Source organism: Asparagus officinalis, chromosome 8 (genome assembly GCF_001876935.1).
Source record: "Asparagus officinalis chromosome 8, Aspof.V1, whole genome shotgun sequence".
NCBI lineage: Eukaryota > Viridiplantae > Streptophyta > Magnoliopsida > Asparagales > Asparagaceae > Asparagus > Asparagus officinalis.
In genome coordinates, this window is record NC_033801.1 from 63,842,366 (window position 1) to 63,860,900 (window position 18,535).

An 18,535-nucleotide genomic window follows, 5' to 3' on the forward strand; every position below is an offset into this window, starting at 1 on the left:
GTAATACCCCAACCCTTGAGAGGGTGATGTGATTAGTATTGATAGATTTGATTGGAATACTCATACCACCAAGATGCATCTTCTTTTCGAGAACCCAACTCTTAGAAACTCCAAAGTTAAGCGTGCTTGGCCTGGAGAAATTCTAGGATGGGTGACCCCCTGGGAAGTTTTCCGGGGAGTGCGTGAGTGAGGACAAAACGTGCTGAAAAGACATGTGGTGGTTTGTGAGGCCAGTCCATCAGATCTAATAGCGTACCGACTTCGGGATTCCGGGGCGGGGCGTTACAAGACACTAGTAGAAAAACGACCAATCTAAACGGAACAACCTAGACGGAAAAAATTTCCGTCTAAGTTGAATCAAACTAGACGGAAATTTTCCGTCTAGGTTGGTCCGTCTAGATTGGGTCAAACTAGACGGAAAATTCCGTCTATTTTGACAAACAAGACAGAAAAGTCAACTTAGACGGAATTCTATTTTGTTGTTAACATTACGAGGAAACGAGAACGCAAATAATATGGTCATTACCTTGAATTAACTATAAATGTGTGCTTTAGGAGGGATTTGAGGCTGCATCCAAGGAGGCTGCATCTGTGTACATTTCGCAGGAGGAGGAGCAAACCGAGCCGGACCCTCACATACTTTCTGCAGAGGAGAACATCAATCTCACACAGAACCTGATGGGTCATAATAGGTAAGGATGGTAAAAAATCGAATCAATTTGAATACTACATACTATTTATATTTGTTTACCATTATTGAATTTGAGAGAAAATTTTAATATTTATTTCTCCCTAATAATAGGAGAGGAAGATATCCTCTGCATGGTGTCGGAGCTTCACCCGGCATAAGCATGAGATCATCCACAGCATCCTCCACGCCATCTACATCAATGAGAGCAGCCACAAGCAGTTTCCAGGCTATGTCATTTGTCGCACGTATCTCTGCGTATCTGACTGAAAAAATTGATCTGGAGCTGCATATTCAGGTGACTAATGAGATGACTAGAGTTGCACTGACGGAGAACTCGATGGATGATCTCATGGGGTATGTTATACAATATTTAGGCGGTGCGATTCCTTATAGCGCGTATGGTGGTATCATACGGATCATTAGCTCGATTGGCGATAATTCCGATGCTAGACAAAGCAGTGCTCAGACACCTTATTTTTTATTATATTTATAAATTTATTTTTATTTAATATGTTATCAAACACCACATAATGATTATTCAATTGAACATTCAGAGTGGAGATATTGGAGGGAGCAGCACCCGTTCTCGTAATCGGGATAGAGATACCCCCGCCGACGACGATGGATGAGATTTTTTATTTTTAATGCAATAAATAGTTTTATTTGTTATAACACTATATTTATTAATGTCGTGTATCCTATCTTAGTCATGTGCATTATTAGTATATATGTTGTTGGATGTATATATTAGACGAAACTGGTTGATGTATATTTTGAAGTGGATGGTTGGATTTGTACAATGTGTTGGATTTGGTTATATTTGGTTTTGAATGGAATTGTTATGAATTTTGATTATAATTGGATGGTATATTTGGTTTTGAATGGAATTGTTATGAATTTTGATTATAATTGGATGGTTGGATGTATTCATGTGTAAAGTATTTTCTAGATGTATTCATGTGTACAGTATTTTCTGGATGTATTCATATATTAATGTAATTGTACAGGAAAATACAAATTATAATTAAATTTTTTTTGCTGGAAAAAAGCAACCTAGAAGGAATTCCTTCTAGGTTGACTCAACCTAGACGGAATTCTGTCTAGGTTGTAATAATCAACCTAGACGGAATTCCGTCTAGTCTGCCAGACTACACGGAATTCTTACTTCCGTCTAGGTTGACTTCTGTCTAGATTGATCAATCTAGACAAAATTCCGTCAAGTTTGATTCAATCTAGACGAAAGCAAAATAAACGGACCTAACTAGACGAAATTCCGTCTAGTTGAACTAACCTAGATGGGATTTGGATCAACCTAGACGAAAATTTCCGTCTAGGTTGCTCGTTTTTCTATTAGTGAGATATAAACTTAGTCCAATATTAACATTCCCCTAAAAAATCCATTAGATAGAAATTAAAAGGATAATTCTACCTTAAACCCATTGTTTCCACAAAAGATTGATTGTGATTTCTTTTAATTTTTGCTTACGTTTCTCAATAAACCAGTACAAAAAAATATACTTTTGTTCCTTAAACATTGATTCCTAAAAAAATTGATACTAAAAAAAACTTTGATTATATCTTAAATGTTATGTTGGAAAACCCTCCAAAATGTGAGTAGTATAGGACCCTTAAACCGATCATACTGAAAAAGAAAGAAGATCAAATAATCAGACAACAAACATGACTACTCACAAGAACTTAGTCGAAAATTTATTCTTGAAAGATTGGCATTTGTTATTTTGTTATGATTTATCATATTTCAAGCAAAAATTGATTATCATTTTGTTTTTTGTTTTTTTTTTTTTTGTGTATTGTGCGTTAGGGTTTGTCACGATCCGATTCAACAAACTTTGGCAAACCAATTTTAATGAGAATCTTCTAAGTGTTATAACTTAGGGTTTGTCATATACTCTAAGTTAAGAAATAAATTAATCTAGGGTTTCGAAATTATAGACCTCTTTCACTTTTTTATTAAGAAAATTATTTTTACTGAAAAATAAATCCCAGTTAAGAATAATACTTACAAAAATCTATGATTTCGGATTAAAGACCTTGTGTTCTTTTATTTCATACAAATATCTAAAGTTTGGAATTTTGATTTTTTTTTTTTTTTAAGTGCAGCGTGGAACCACAGAGGAAGTCAACAAAATTGTGACCATCATAATAAGGCCGAAGACCCTTCTGAACACGCTGGTGGTACGTTCGAGTCAGAATTTATCATTTTCTTTTATTTTTTACGTTTCCAATTTTATCATTTTTGATGTATGGACTGTTTTGCTTATGCATAAATAAATGTTGTGGTGTCATAATCGTAAAGATATATTATCTCGTACTGTGAAATAATATGCTTTCTTGACCATAATGGTAGATGTTTTAAGACCGAATGATAATTTTCTTATGACATCGTCATTCGGACTTGAGACGGTTACGTATATGTTTATAGAGATTTATTATCACGTTATATGGTATTTTGGTGAAAAATCTGATTTTTTATGATTGTCATGCATAAACACGGTAATCTCACAATTAATTTGTCAGCAGTCATAAAAAAATTATTGAAAATTTTAGCAAACTTTGATTGTTTGTAAATAAGGTTTGAAAGTGAGTTCTATAACCAAAAAGTACAAGGGTCTCTACTATCATAATTAAGGGTAATATGATCATAAATGAAAAATTGACACTCAAATTCTAAGGGATATAAAAAAAGGACCAAGTCAGAATAGTTAGTTATACCCTGAAACTATTCTATTGTCACTTGCCTTTCTCTTAAAAATTTGCAGGCCGAGAGAGAGAGAGCTTTGGAGGCCTTTTTTTTTTTTTTTTGCCTTGGCTTTAACAGGGGAATTTAGTCTTTCTTAAATGATAATAGAATTATCATCTGACATCACGATCTAATTTGTGAATATGTTATGTGATGTTTAGGAAATCTAAGTGCAAATAAAATATTTAGGAGGTATATACATCTGCTCTCATATATAGTGTATATTTATTTGACCCTTCAAATTTACAAAAATTAAACGCAATAGTTGTTACTGGATTCTTCATAAACAATTATGATACAAAATGTTGCTCCCATTCACTTCAGAAAAGTTACACTAACAACTTTTGTTTGTGTTCCCTGTTTTATCTCTTTCTTTTTTGTGGTGGTGGTGGTTTTTTTTTCTTTTTTTGGGGGTTGGGGGTGGCTCAATATAATCCATTAATAATTTTTTCCCAGTCAATGCACTGTAGGAATGGTATTAATTTATTTTTCATTGATAAAAAACATATTAATTTATTTTTCCAGTATCTTCTTTTAATATAATAAAGACACTCCCCAACTATGGATGATATAATCCCCTAGTTAATTTTATAAAATCCTCCTCAACTATGAATGATATAATGCACTAAATTAACCTTTCTTGAGGTTTTACTTTAGAGAACCCTCCTCAACTAATAGACTGCGCCCCAAAAACTTACCTCTCAAGTTTAGGAATATTGTAGATAAATCCATCAACTTTAAAAAGTTGAGAAACCCTCAACGATAGGGTGTCTCACAAAACCCTTGATCTTTTACACTTTTCCTGAAAAAATCCTTGACATTGTTATTTCAAAGTGTGACATAACTTAAATATCATTTTGGAAAAATCTATTTCAATTAAAATAAAACTCCCAACAAGTAAAAAAAAGAGACGAGTTAATACATTTCTAAAGTAACAAAAAATTGTAAGTCAGAAGGAATTTACTACATTATCTTCTTGTAATAATCAAACACAGTTTTACAACATTCAAAAGTTCTCTAGTTTCTTTTATTTTCATCCCTTTTAAATCTTTTAGCCAGTACAACAAAAATTGGTTGTTTAAAATTGTCAAATATTCTGAATCTCCGGGTAAAATATGCCAAAACATAAAAGATTAATGCTGTTTCAGAGCAAGATTCTGAAAAGAATAAAAGTAATGGAGAATCTTGACAAAATTATGTGTATTCCGGCATGACCTTCTTGAGAAGTGAGATTGGCTGGGAGTCTTGTGGATAGAGTTCATCAAACGGAACATAGTACCTCTCCTTGTCATATACATGGCATATCGTCATTATTGACTTCATCAGACGCCAATTCCAGGTTGCTTCGTTAAGATACTGCAGTCAGGAATACAAGGAAAAAAGAAGTAAGTCAAATCTTGAATTCTTGAGCATTGTTATGTCTAAAGAACTGCTAAATACAACAACAACAACAAAGCCTACATTTTGTGGTGGGTTACATGATTCTATGATTAGTTCTATTGAGGGCAATCTCCTCTACTAGGTTAGTCGTTATCATATCCTTCTTAACAACTTCTAACCCATGCCAACCTCTAGTCATTCTTTCTCCATTTGCTATAATCTTATCACATTTGCTAATTGGTGCTTTTAGTGACCTCTATTACACATGATCAACCTATCTCAACCTCTGCTCTCTCGTTCAATCCTCAGTAGAAGCAACCTCAAGTCTCATGTGAAATGCAGTATTGAACTTGTTTCTTGTCCTATCTCTATGTATATGCAATCGTGTATTGTAATATTCTCGTTTATACTACAATTATTTTTTGCACATGCTGTTCGTTAACTGCCCAACATTCCAATCCATAAAGCACTGTGAGTCCTATAGCTATCCTGAAAAATTGCAAAACCCTTCTTGTTTTTATGAACTAAGAGGTACTTGTGTGGTTAAGGGAGAGTACAAGAGAGTTGAAGGGGAAATGTGGAAATAAAAGAAGCACAACTTATGCTAGTAAACAAATCAGACATGATTTCAAATTTTGTCAATCATAGAGAATAGGAGATGAATTTTGGCTGCTGAGATAAGTTTAGTAACTAAGACTTTAGTTTTTATTTTGATTAAAGAATATTTTGTCCCTGAAAATAAAGCAAAACTAGAAATGCACCTTGCCCCAGTTCTCTTGAAGCGATTGATGAGCAGCCCGAAGGTTGTAGCTTGGTATCCTGGAAGAAATATGGTGTGGAATGTGCACATTGATATCATGGCACAGGATCTCTACCCTGTGCAAATTAATTCGAAATTGTTTGCCATTAGAGACAGGTGATATTGAATAAGATTATAACAAAACTGGATTTCTCATTTTTTTCTCGTGATACAAATAAGCCTTAGATTTAAGATGACAATTCACAGAAAGGAAAAAAAACCTTTTTTAAGGAGTCCATGGTTGTTAATATAAGTAGTTCTTTTTTAAAACCCATAATATATGTGTATCATTATAATTACATATAATTTGAGTCTGAAAAAGGGATGGTAGAGATTACATTATATAAACACTCTATCACAAAGAAGACACAATATTATATTAGTACTCATAAGGTCTACTGAAAGAATCTTTTAGTCAAAAATTTTACTATTGTTTACTCCTGCATGGAAAATTAGGAATCAAATTAGACAAAAAGGGTATAGCATCAAAACGGGCACTATTAGCCGCTAGAAGAGAGAAGAGATTCTTTTGTTCTATAAGCCATTGATTGTATTTTTCTCAGTAGGCTTCAATAGTTTACATCAATGTATATTTTCTTTAGAAAAAATGCGCACATTACTGCTCTTCTGCCTTCTTTCTATACTAGTGTGAACACCGTGCAAAGCACAATATATTTCGCTACAGTAATCCCGGTTAACTGCTATTTTTTAATTGCAACAGTATCCCGCCCATGCTACAGTATTCCACATGTGCTACAATAATGTTTTTTCCAAAAAAGCCGTAGTCAGTTTCATGATGCTACAGTAATCATGATACGGTAAATAATAATGTAGCATTTACTGTAGTACGAATAGTGAATCATTGGTTCTCTCCCACTTGTATAGAGGAGGAGTAGATTCCATCCACTTTTTTCTTTAGGCTGCTCAATCTGCACAATGTTCTTTTAGATTTTGACAATAGTAACTATCTTTTTTACTGTACAAAGAGCAGAAAGATGCCTGGAACTCAATATACTCCTTGTATAGTAAAATAATTCAAAAGACAAATTTTTACAACTTGAGATTTGAAACTAACATGAACTGCATTTTTTTTTGTTTCCAAGTTCTCTAAGAACCGTATGCGCAAAATTTATACTTTTTATTAGATGGTGTATGCACAAGTCATGTATTCCTCAAATCTTTTTAAAATTAATTTCCAGACACGAAACTCAACTAGACCACTTCTACCAGAAGACACCAGGGGAAGTTATAATGAAAAACATATGACAAATAAAAGCATACCAATTAGGATAGCTGCAATGGACCGTCCCACTAAGTTGAGCCTGTGCAGCATTCCATTCATCTGAAGTTTTGAAAGGAATATGAGGAGCAGTGTGATGGACCATCGTGAAAGTACTCATCTAGAAAGAGCAGATTATGTGGAGTCAAGGATTCACAACCATATAAAAACATGCATTATAACAAATATTAGTACAAAAGGGGAGAATTTTGCACGAGAAAATACCCAGAAGTGATAGCCCATCCATGGCATAAACCAAAATTTGAACCATCCCATAATTCCAGCCTTATAAATGATTAAAGGCCATCCGATCACAATGAATGCAAATACACATGCCAAGCTTATCTTTACCCTTCCAATTTCAGCCGGTCTGAACTTCTTCAGATCAAAGTGCCACAATAGCCTAATAATAAACTTGATAATAATGATAGGAATGAGCATCAAATTAAAAATATGAAATTTTAAAATAAGAAAGAATATGATGGCATTTTGAAAATACCAGTGAGCTATAGACATCCATGGCCTGACTAGACCATATCCTAAGACAATGGCTTTCCTCAGTATGGGTGAGGAGTCACATTCGTCTTTCATAACAGGGTGCCAAGCAGTATCTTCTGCCAACCTGAATTATAAAGGAGAGAAAAGTTCAGCATATGTATAAAACCATTGAATTTGATGGGGGGAAAAGATCACTTTCAAGATTTGGAAGGAACGGGGTGCGATGTAGTCTTTATTTAGAGAGACGGTAGACTGTTAGTCTAGTTTGTTGGCTAAGGCTTTGGCATGCATTATGGCTATAAATAAATTTGTTTCCCTGTATGTACTCTAAGAACATTTTCTGTCGTATTAAATTGTTGTGGACAAGGCACATGAGGAACATGTGTCTCATTTCCGCAAAGTGAGCCCTCACGTTCCCACATCCCCCATCCCCAAAAAAAGAACAAAAGAGAAAAGAAAATGAATTGATGTGGAGCCCCTAAACTGACCATTACACCAGAAATGGGAAAGAATGAGAGAAGATAAAGGGGAAAGAAAACAGGAGCAAAGTAGCACGCAGCTGACTCAATGATAAGTCCTGTGAAACTATACAATGCTTTGGCATTAAAAGGCTTCACCAAAGCAAGTTTAAGATAATTGATGGCTAGAAGTTGATAATTAGAGCAGTTATCTCAGAAATGCTGGCAGTCTACAAACGATGCAATCCCCTTTACAGAATACAGTTAACCAACATTACTATAAATTGGATCAGATTTTGAGTTCTTTCTTCAGCAGAACCTCAGCCTAGTATGAGCGTGAAAGAGGTTTAAAAATCAAATTTCGTTTTATAAGGGCTAAAAACATATCACTTATTTTGCCTTTTTTAACCCATATTGTAGGGTGGTTCTCGAAAGATATGAAAGATCTCCCTCCAAGCCGTGCATATGACTTTCATCAAATACAACTTTCTATAAATCACTTCTTTTGGATTTTTTTTTTGTTTGAATGTGCATCACAATCAAGATCCCTGATACTCCATTTACGCAAATCCTAAGCACTTTGCCTTAACATGAGAAGCAAGAATGGGAACTACGAAATAGAAAATTTGTGTGCCTTAAAGCCATGGACAATGAAAAAAAAAGCAATTCTCTAAGTAGCTAGCATCTTAGCACATTAAAAATCTCTTGATGAAAGAGGGAAACCAATAGGAGTAGATGATCTGCGGGCTGTAAGATATGAGTCATGACAAATGGTTTGCATGATATTCCTTCCCACTTCTTCTCTGCCTGGTAACATAGTTTATCATTGACCTAACCTTGCTCCGAGGCAATTGAAACTTCCAGACTTACGTAATATTACATCAGATAGACCTCCAGAGATAAGGCTTACTTTTCAAAAAAATCCGAATCTCCTTATTAATCTCATCAACTCAAACCTAGGCTACAAACAATTTAATACCAACACAGGAGGGAGAAAAAAAGGAAGTACTCAAATCTATCTAAGCTGGTATTATTAAACGACTCAGTCTTTATGTTCTTAGGCGGGCTTGGGGTTTACATGGTCCACTTGCAATTGGGCTTTAGATTAGATGGTTTGTACTATCTGAATTATTTCTACATCTATTGCTGCTCAGAAGCGAATGACATCATCGACAAAGGTTTTTCTGGTGGGACGTGGGAGAGCAAAAAATCTGCTTCAGAAATCAATGCATATTCGACATTTCTAAGACATACCAGGAGATAGGCAATCTGCACCTTCTGTTCTAAGATCTCAGTCTAAACTGTTGTAACATCAATACAACTTATGTGAATTAACTAGAAGCCCCTTCTATAGTACTCACAACATTCTACTTGAGTTCAACCATCACAAACTAATTAGTAGGGACAAGTAGATCCGAATGATGCTGTCAAGACAAATGATTGCATCTAAAGCATTGTTATGTCTGGTGGTTCAAAAGTCAAATCATTACTGATCAATGGTTTCAATCATGCAATGGACCTTAGTGTTAAAACTTCATCTTACTATTTCTTCCTGAGCATACACCGGCTCAAAGAAATTGTCAGTAGTGTAGAGAATGAGAGAAGGCAGAGTTACTATTGAGTTTCCGGGGTGAAAGGCTTTTAGGTTAGGGTTTTTCAAGGGCAGGGCCTTTTTATTGAGGCTCAACAAGGATTTAGTAAACAAATGATGTAGAAATCAAATATGTTGTCGAAGCCACGAAAGATGTTGATGTAGCTGTCAAGGGGAACAAGAAGGTCATGCAAAAGCCCCTCAACAGCCTCGAGATCTAGAAAGATGGGAGAAGTTGCTAGGATCGAGTAGGCCTTGATACCATGTAAAGAATGAGAGAAGACAAAGTTATTATTCATCTAACACTAAGCTCTCTTAAATAGATATTAGGAGGATATTAAAAAATAGGTATGAGATAATTTCATATCCAACCACATCTAACAATATCTCAATAATATCTCCTAAATCTAGATACCAATAATATCTAACAATAGTCTCATCAAAGGACCTTTCATTCTGTTTTTGCTAGAATATATTTAAAAACAAAATTCTAGTGGTAATTTAGAAAAGAAACCTACAGAAAAACATTCAACTCTGCCTAAGTCTTCACTGAAGGATAACCAGATGCCCAGGATGGTATTCATAAGTAGTTGGTTGAGCCGAAAAGGCTAAGATAAAGAGCTAAATAATTATTACTGTGGGGATTGATATGAATGAGAACGCTCTGCATGGTGGTGGGGAAAATTGACTGATCAAAGATGGATAAAGTAATCTTCCCAATTAGTCTAAAAATTGACCAAAATATGAGAAGACAGGGAAGATGGAAGCAGTGGTAATGTAGACCATCCACCAGTAACTCTAGTTTCTAACTAGAGCAAAACGACTGAACAAAGCAATGATGTGAATCTTCTTGACATTAGCGATTATAAATCTCCATCCAGAACAAAGAATACAATTTGAGAATTACCATCGACAAATGAACCAATCAACTATAACAAAAAGCCCAAAGAAGTAATAACAATGACTAGGAAATAAACATGAACATTAATTAAATGAAAACAATATAGCAAAAGAACTATATACGAACATGTTTGTCTTGGCATGATGTCTATCATGCTTAAAACGCCACGGCTCATAAGGATATATCAGAGGCAAGAAGGCAAGAGTTCCAACAATATCTTCCACCAATTTATTCCTTGAGAATGATTTGTGAGCACAATCATGGCCTATCACAAAAAACTTTAGAAAGAAATTTTAATAAGAGGTGGAAAGAATAATTAATTCTGAAAAAAATATAAGGAGATATGTGATATCTTATTCTTAAAGCAAGAGCGGGTGGTAAGGGAGCAAACTCACCCCTGTCACTGCTGTGCCTGTCCATGCCCATGCTAGAGGGAGCAAGTACCATGGAGCTTTTGCAATCATTAATAATCCCAATGCATAAGATGTTACAGATATGAAAACCGATTGCCAAGCTTTCATGTCATTGATTTCAAAAACCTTCAAAGAAGAATTTTGAAGATATGAGGAAGCAAGGCAACAGTAAATACATTTAGAAACATAACACATTATACCTTTTTTGGCAGGGTATCCATCACATCTTTCAGAGTAATATTATCAGGAAGTGGTTCCCCTATTTGTGTGAAGCCATAATTTTCACACATCTGATGCCTTTGCACTTCATCATCTATCAAGGATGGTGAAATAGGGAGTACTGCAGCTTGTACGACTTGTGGTCGTCTCTTGTAGAACAAATAGCAGTGGGAGTTCAATCCTATCTTCTCAAGAGTTCCCCATTTCATACAATATATACCTGAAGCCGCTATTAGATAGCATATGACAGAGAACAACAAAATAAAGGAAAATTTTCGCAAAACACCTTGAACATGGAGGTTTTTAACAAAACCACCCTGCTCTGGAACTACCATTTTTTACACATACCCTTGCTCGAGAAAAATATATAAAAGTTAGATAAGGGTAAAATTGTTCAAAGGTTGTTATGCGCTTCAATTTTAAGTTAACTCCACATGTTAAGAGTATACTTATAACCCTCAATAAAACTTCAGCGTTTAGGTGAAGTGGTAGGGACTTTGAGATGATATCAGAGCAACCCACATTCAAATCCTGTTAGGCACAAATTTAAAGCAAATTATAGAAAATTTTGATCCTACTGTATGAGTCCAGGTTGAAAAATGAAGCTCAACTTGTGAAGGCATGCTGGAGTATAAAATTACAACTCTAAACCCTCACCACAACTTTGAAGTTCTAGTGTGCAGGGACTTCAAGACCACAAATTATTGTGGTTACATGACATAGGATAACATTATGACCCATTTGCATGAAACCATGTAGGTTTACACAGCAGAATGTAAATTATATGTTCATTCCCAAAGTGCAGGCTACAACTGACTAATAAAGCGTATATAATTATAATTACATATAACGACAATATCTGGTTTATTGACACAACTTTATGATGACAAGACTATATGTTAAAAAAGTTAGGTTTCTTGTTAATGTTATCGGTTTTGATTTTTGACCATGGAATCAGATTCAACCAGCAAAATGCAGGTTCAATCAGTTCTCCAAGTAGAGGAGAGCTTCTACATTATTATGAATTTAACTGGAGCTTTCCATCTGCCAATTTTTCAACTAATTCATGAGGGTCCTATTCAGGCGTGGATCTATATATAGTCCAGGGGGGCCACGGCCCCTCCAAAATTTTGGGAAAAAAAGATAGGATGGTTTCTGTAAAACATCTTCCCTTAAAAATTAAAATATATTCATTCTACATAATTTTTATCTTTCTCTTTTGAAATATTTTGGAAATATTAATGTTGGCTATTCTACTCGTTTTGTTTAGGTTGTGATGTATCTCTTGTGAATAAAATTGCATTAAAAAAAATTTCGTCTATCTTTTATACGCGGCCTCACAAGAAGTGAAATCCTGGATCCGCCCCTGTCCCCATTTATCTAATTTGCTAACTAGGACATCAATATAGAAGTATAATAAATCTTGCAATCATCTGCATCCTAATATTGGATGTATAAGCTAGGTACAGATGTCATGCAAGTACAATCTACACAAACTTCAACAAAGTAATCTTCTTCTTATCTCAGGTTATAAACATTTCAAGTGACTGCTTTCTGTCTATCATTTCTATAAGAGATGAGCCTTAGCTTGTTCGAGTATTCAAGTGCTAGCACTTTTGTAAACATAAATATCCAACACCGAAGGTTTAGTCTTCACTCACCAGACTGCAACATTAATAGTCTAATGATCTAATCAAGCCCTACAAAAATACTCTTGAGATGTGCTCACTTTGTTTTACATTTGATCATTTTTCTTCTAGATGACTGAAAAAGAAAACTATTTTCTAACAAGTCAACTCCTTTAGTAATCCCTTGTCCATTTCTCATGCAAAGCTACTTTTCCTCGGTCATTAAATGAAAGGAAGGAAAAAAAGAAAAGAAAAGAAAAGGAATACCCCTCCACTATGTCCTTAACGCGTACACAAGTTTGACTAGACAAAAGGAGCAACAGATAAATCACCAATGACACTGATTGTGAGCTCTTAAAGACTTAATCGTCTAAAGGGAAAACAAGAAAGCTTTGTTCATTCTGCCTCATCAATATCATCATGGTCCTCATAACATTTTTCTTCCAAACTTCATAGAGCCGGGAACCGAGATGCTGCTGAATCAATAGTAGGCAAGCATTTTCATAAGCAAAAATCCAAATAGCTAGTTCCTAAATATCCTAGCTAAATAAATTTATAGATTTGAAATGCCACAAATTAAACACAACCAATATTTTTGTCGCCCAGTTCATTGGATTGGATTAAAAAAAATCAACTAAACCTTGAAGCCCGCCACATGTTCGACAAATTTCCCAAAAGAACAACACCAGAAAAGGAAAAGAAAAAAAAAAGCATACCTGACCGAGACTTCAGTCTCTTATTGCATATTAACCTTCGCGGGGGTGCCTAAAATACGACAATGATTATAAAAAAAAATCAATAACAATTAAAAATTAATCAACATCAACACTATATAAAATGTTGAACACAAGATTATAGAACAATTACCGATAGATTAAAAGTGGCTCCTGCGAGGGCCATCTCTCTCTCTCTCTCTCTCTCTCTCTCTCTAGGAAAGCCGTTAGAGTTAGGATAGCTAGAGCAGTTATCCATCTCCCTCTCATCTTTTTATGTGGCCTCAGAAGCCCTTCCACGGCTTTTCTTTGAAACGGATCCGAGTACGGATCCGTCCGCCACAAACCCATCGAAATCGGGTTTGGGCTGCTGGGCCCAACCCGGATTTGGCAGGTTGCATCCTGTAGACTATGTAAAGCAGTTATACTTTTACGTATACTAGGTTTTATGCACGTGCAATGCACGTGATTAAATACTATGATTAAGTATTTTTGATTTATTTCCTACTAGGTTTTATGCACGTGCAATGCACGTGATTAAATACTATGATTAAGTATTTTTGATTTATTTCCTTACTAAAATTTGATGCACGTGATTAAATACTATGATTAAGTATTTTTGATTTATTTCCTTACTAAAATTTGTTTCTTAGTTTCACTTTGCTTGTTTTTGCTCACTTATGTCTTTAAACTTTAGTATTGAGATTATTTATTTTCTTTAATATTTGTTTGAATGGGCTACACCAAATTTAAAATTTTCACATTAATAATTGAATTGATAAGAAATAAATGTAACCTAAAGCTAATTTGAATTTGCACGTTATTTAGATCGACATGAAACCAAGCTTGACTTGAGAAGGTATAATGTTGTAAAACTAAAAAACACTTGAAGAAATAGCGTCATAAAAGAATGATGAACAATTAATAAAGCCAATAATCCAAGATGATTAATTAAAAATGGGCTACAATGAAACTAAAAAGAATATAAATGTTATTGCTAATCATTGATAGACTTCAGAAAAAAGGAAAAATTGCTTCAAGGCCCCAAAACTAAATTGTTGATGTGTCACAGCCCCTTGAACTTTTTCTAATGTGCTTTTTCCCCAAAAATAAAAAATCCATGTGAATCAGCCCCATTTACAATTTCCAAGACAAAAAATTCCCAGACTACCCTCTTCTTCTTCTCCAGATCTTCTCTAGATCTACTCCTCTTCCTACAAACCCATCTCCTCTTCCACCCTCTCTCTAACCTCACTCGAAACCTCCAACACCGCCGCTACCTCCGTCACCCTGTCTCTACCTCGCCAGGGGGTTCTGCAAGAACGACAACAGGTACAGGTTCCTCCACGACCTCAACGAGGACAAACTCGACGCCGCCATGGCCTCGCCGCCGCCGCCGCCGCCAGGTTTCCGTACCCCCTTGGGCAGCTTGCCGATGTCCCCGTTGTCGCCCATGAACCAGAGGTAGGTGAACGGCGGCTGGCCGAGTTCTTTTCTTAGGCTTTCGATGGTGGGTTCCGTGGATTTTGATGACTCGTTTTGATTTTAGGGCGGTTGCGACGGCGGAGCTGATGCTCGTCGGAGATGAGAGCAGGTTCATGGGCCAATCGAGGATCGATCAGAGTGAGTTTGATGTTGTTTGTTGTCATGTAAGCTTCAGTTGAACTGGGAAGGAGTTTGATGTTGTTCTCTGTGCGGTTTGATTGTTATTGATATTGCAAATTGTATGGTAGGATTTTGGGAATGCATTGTGGTCATTGTTGGTTTGATAACACTTTTACTGATGATAACACTTTCAGAGAAGAGGATGTCTCCAATTATTTTAGGTTACGGGAAATTTTCTTTTTGAACTTTTTGATTGTTTGACAATTGTTGTTTGGGGTTAAAACTGATTTGGGTTCGTGTTATTTTCTTCTATAGTATTTATGGGCCAGTTCAAGATGTGAGGATCCCCTAATCTCAACATGTTGGGGCTTGGATGTATATCAAAATCAAGAAAGAAGTAATAAACTCAGGGTGTGGTATATATAAATGTTGTACAAATTTGTGATGGTGATTTCTTGTGTCTGCTGTTGTTTGTTGTCATGTAAGCTCCAGTTGAACTAAGAAGGAGTTTGATGTTGTTCTCTGAGCAGTTAACTGTTGTGGTTAGCATGTTAACTCTTGTGTTTAACATGTTAATTCTTGTGGATAACATGTTAACTCTTATGGATAACATGTTAACTCTTATGGCTATATGTTAACTCTTGTGGATAACATGTTAACTTTTATGGATAACATGTCAACTCTTGTGGATAACATGTTAACTCTTGTGGCTATATATTAACTCTTGTTATAGTTAACATGTTAACTCTTGTGAATAACATGTTAACTCTTGTTGATAACATGTTAACTTTTATGGATAACATGTCAACTCTTGTGGATAACATGTTAACTCTTGTGGCTATATATTAACTCTTGTTATAGTTAACATGTTAACTCTTGTGGATAACATGTTAACTCTTGTGGCTAATTTGTTAACTCTTATGGCTAACATGTTAACTCTTGTTGATAACATGTTAACTCTTGTGGATAACATGTTAACTTTTATGGATAATATGTTAACTCTTATGGATAACATGTTAACTCTTGTGGTTATATGTTAACTCTTGTTATAGTTAACATGTTAACTCTTGTGGATAATATGTTAACTCTTGTGACTAATTTGTTAACTCTTATGGCTAACATGTTAACTCTTATTGATAACATGTTAACTCTTGTGGCAAACATATTAACTATGTTGGATAACATGTTAACTCTTCTGACAAACATGAATATAGTTAATAGACAGTTTTTGAATAATAGTTAACAAATAATTCATTATAGTTAACAGTTTATAAATAACAGTTAACAAATAATAATTAATAGTTAACAAATTATAAATAATCGTTAACAAATAATAATTAATAGTTCATATAGTTAATATTTTAACCAAAATATTTAGCATGTTAACTCTTGTGTTTAACATGTTAACTCTTGTGGATAACATGTTAAATATTATGGATAACATGTTAACGGATAATGGATAAATTTACCAATTAAAGTTAACTGTTATTTCAGTTAATTTTAATTTGTAAATTGATAATTATATTCAGTAAACTTTTAACTATAATCCATTATCCGTTAATTGTTATTTTAATCTATTATCCGTTAACTGTTATTTTGGGTCATATACACGTCAATATAGTTCTCATTTAACATGTTAACTATAATACCTAGCATGTTAACCTTAATTAGTAAATTGATAAATATAACTGTTAACTATAATCAATTATATGTTAACTGTTATTTATAATTTGTTAACTATTAATTATTATTTTTAACTGTTATTTTTAAATTGTTAACTATAATGAATTATCTGTTAACTATTATTTATAAACTGTCTGTTAACTATAATTCATGTTTGTCACAAGAGTTAACATGTTATCCACAATAGTTAACATATTTGCCACAAGAGTTAACATATAGGCACAAGAGTTAACATGTTATCTATAAGAGTTAACATGTTATCCACAAGAGTTAACATGTTAAACACAAGAGTTAACATGCTAACCACAACAGTTAACTGCACAGAGAACAACATCAAACTTCTTCTTAGTTCAACTGGAGCTTACATGAAAACAAACAACAGCAGACACAAGAAATCACCATCACAAATTTGTACAACATTATATATACTACACCTTGAGTTTATTACTTCTTTCTTGATTTTGATATACATCCAAGCCCCAACATGTTGAGATTAGGGGATCCTCACATCTTGAACTGGCCCATAAATACTATAGAAAATAACAAGAACCCAAATCAGTTTTAACCCTAAACAACAATTATCAAACCATCAAAAAGTTCAAAAAGAAAATTTCCCGTAACGTAAAATAATTGGAGACATCCTCTTCTCTGAAAGTGTTATCATCAGGAAAAGTGTTATCAAACCAACAGTGACCACAATGCATTCCCAAAATCCCACCATACAATTTGCAATATCAATAACAATCAAACTACACAGAGAACAACATCAAACTCCTTCCCAGCTCAACTGAAGCTTACATGACAACAAACAACATCAAACTCACTCTGATCGATCCTCGATTGGCCCATGAACCTGCTCTCATCTCCGGCGAGCATCAGCTCCGCCGTCGCAACCGCCCTGAAATCAAAACGAGTCATCAAAATCCACGGAACCCACCATCGAAAGCCTAAGAAAAGAACTCGGCCAGCCGTCGTTCACCTACCTCTGGTTCATGGGCGACAACGGGGACATCGGCAAGCTGCCCGAGGGGGTACGGAAACCTGGCGGCGGTGGCGGCAGCAGCGAGGCCATGGCGGCGTCGAGCTTGTCCTCGTTGAGGTCGTGGAGGAACCTGCACCTGTTGCCGTTCTTACAGAACCCCCTAGCGAGGTAGAGACAGGGGTGATGGAGGTAGCGGTGGTATTGGAGGTTTCGAGTGAGGTTAGAGAGAGGGTGGAAGAGGAGATGGGTTTGTAGGAAGAGGAGTAGATCTAGAGAAGATCTGGAGAAGAAGAAGAGGGTAGTCTGGGAATTTTTTGTCTTGGAAATTGTAAATGGGGCTGATTCACATGAATTTTTCATTTTTGGGGAAAAAGCACATTAGAAAAAGTTCAAGGGGATGTGACACATCAACAACTTAGTTTTGGGGCCTTGAAGCAATTTTTCCTTAAGTTATGTAAATTTAACTTTCAATTTAAAAGATAGGAAAAATTGCTTCAAGGCCCCAAAACTAAATTGTTGATGTGTCCCAACCCCTTGAACTTTTTCTAATGTGCTTTTTCCCTAAAAATAAAAAATCCATGTGAATCAGCCCCATTTATAATTTCCAAGACAAAAAATTTCCAAACTACCCTCTTCTTCTTCTCTAGATCTTCTCTAGATCTACTCCTCTTCCTACAAACTCATCTCCTCTTCCACCCTCTCTATAACCTCACTTGAAACCTCCAACACCGCCGCTACCTCCGTCACCCCTAACTCTACCTTGTCAGGGGGTTCTGCAAGAACGACAACAGGTATAGGTTCCTCCACGACCTCAACGAGGACAAACTCACCGTCGCCATGGCCTCGCTGCCGCCACCGTCGCCAGGTTTCCGTACCCCCTCGGGCAGCTTGCCGATGTCCCCGTTGTCGCCCATGAACCAGAGGTAGGTGAACG

At 35.4% G+C, this 18,535-nt stretch overlaps 1 protein-coding gene across 2 annotated transcripts; it reads right to left on the reverse strand.

Annotated features, from left to right (window-relative positions):
- Nucleotides 4,448-13,594, reverse strand: LOC109820085 (omega-6 fatty acid desaturase, chloroplastic). Of its 2 annotated transcripts, none has more exons than XM_020386155.1 (10): nt 13,486-13,594; nt 13,335-13,383; nt 10,972-11,210; nt 10,754-10,897; nt 10,485-10,636; nt 7,410-7,532; nt 7,136-7,313; nt 6,913-7,031; nt 5,594-5,708; nt 4,448-4,808 (listed from the first exon to the last, which is right to left on the reverse strand). In XM_020386155.1, exons 1-10 carry the CDS (start codon nt 13,588-13,590, stop codon nt 4,647-4,649), a joined length of 1,386 nt encoding a protein of 461 aa, XP_020241744.1. In that variant the 5' UTR covers nt 13,591-13,594; the 3' UTR covers nt 4,448-4,646. The 2 variants fall into 2 exon arrangements, with proteins under 2 accessions (XP_020241744.1, XP_020241743.1); XM_020386154.1 differs by having other exon boundaries at nt 10,972-11,219.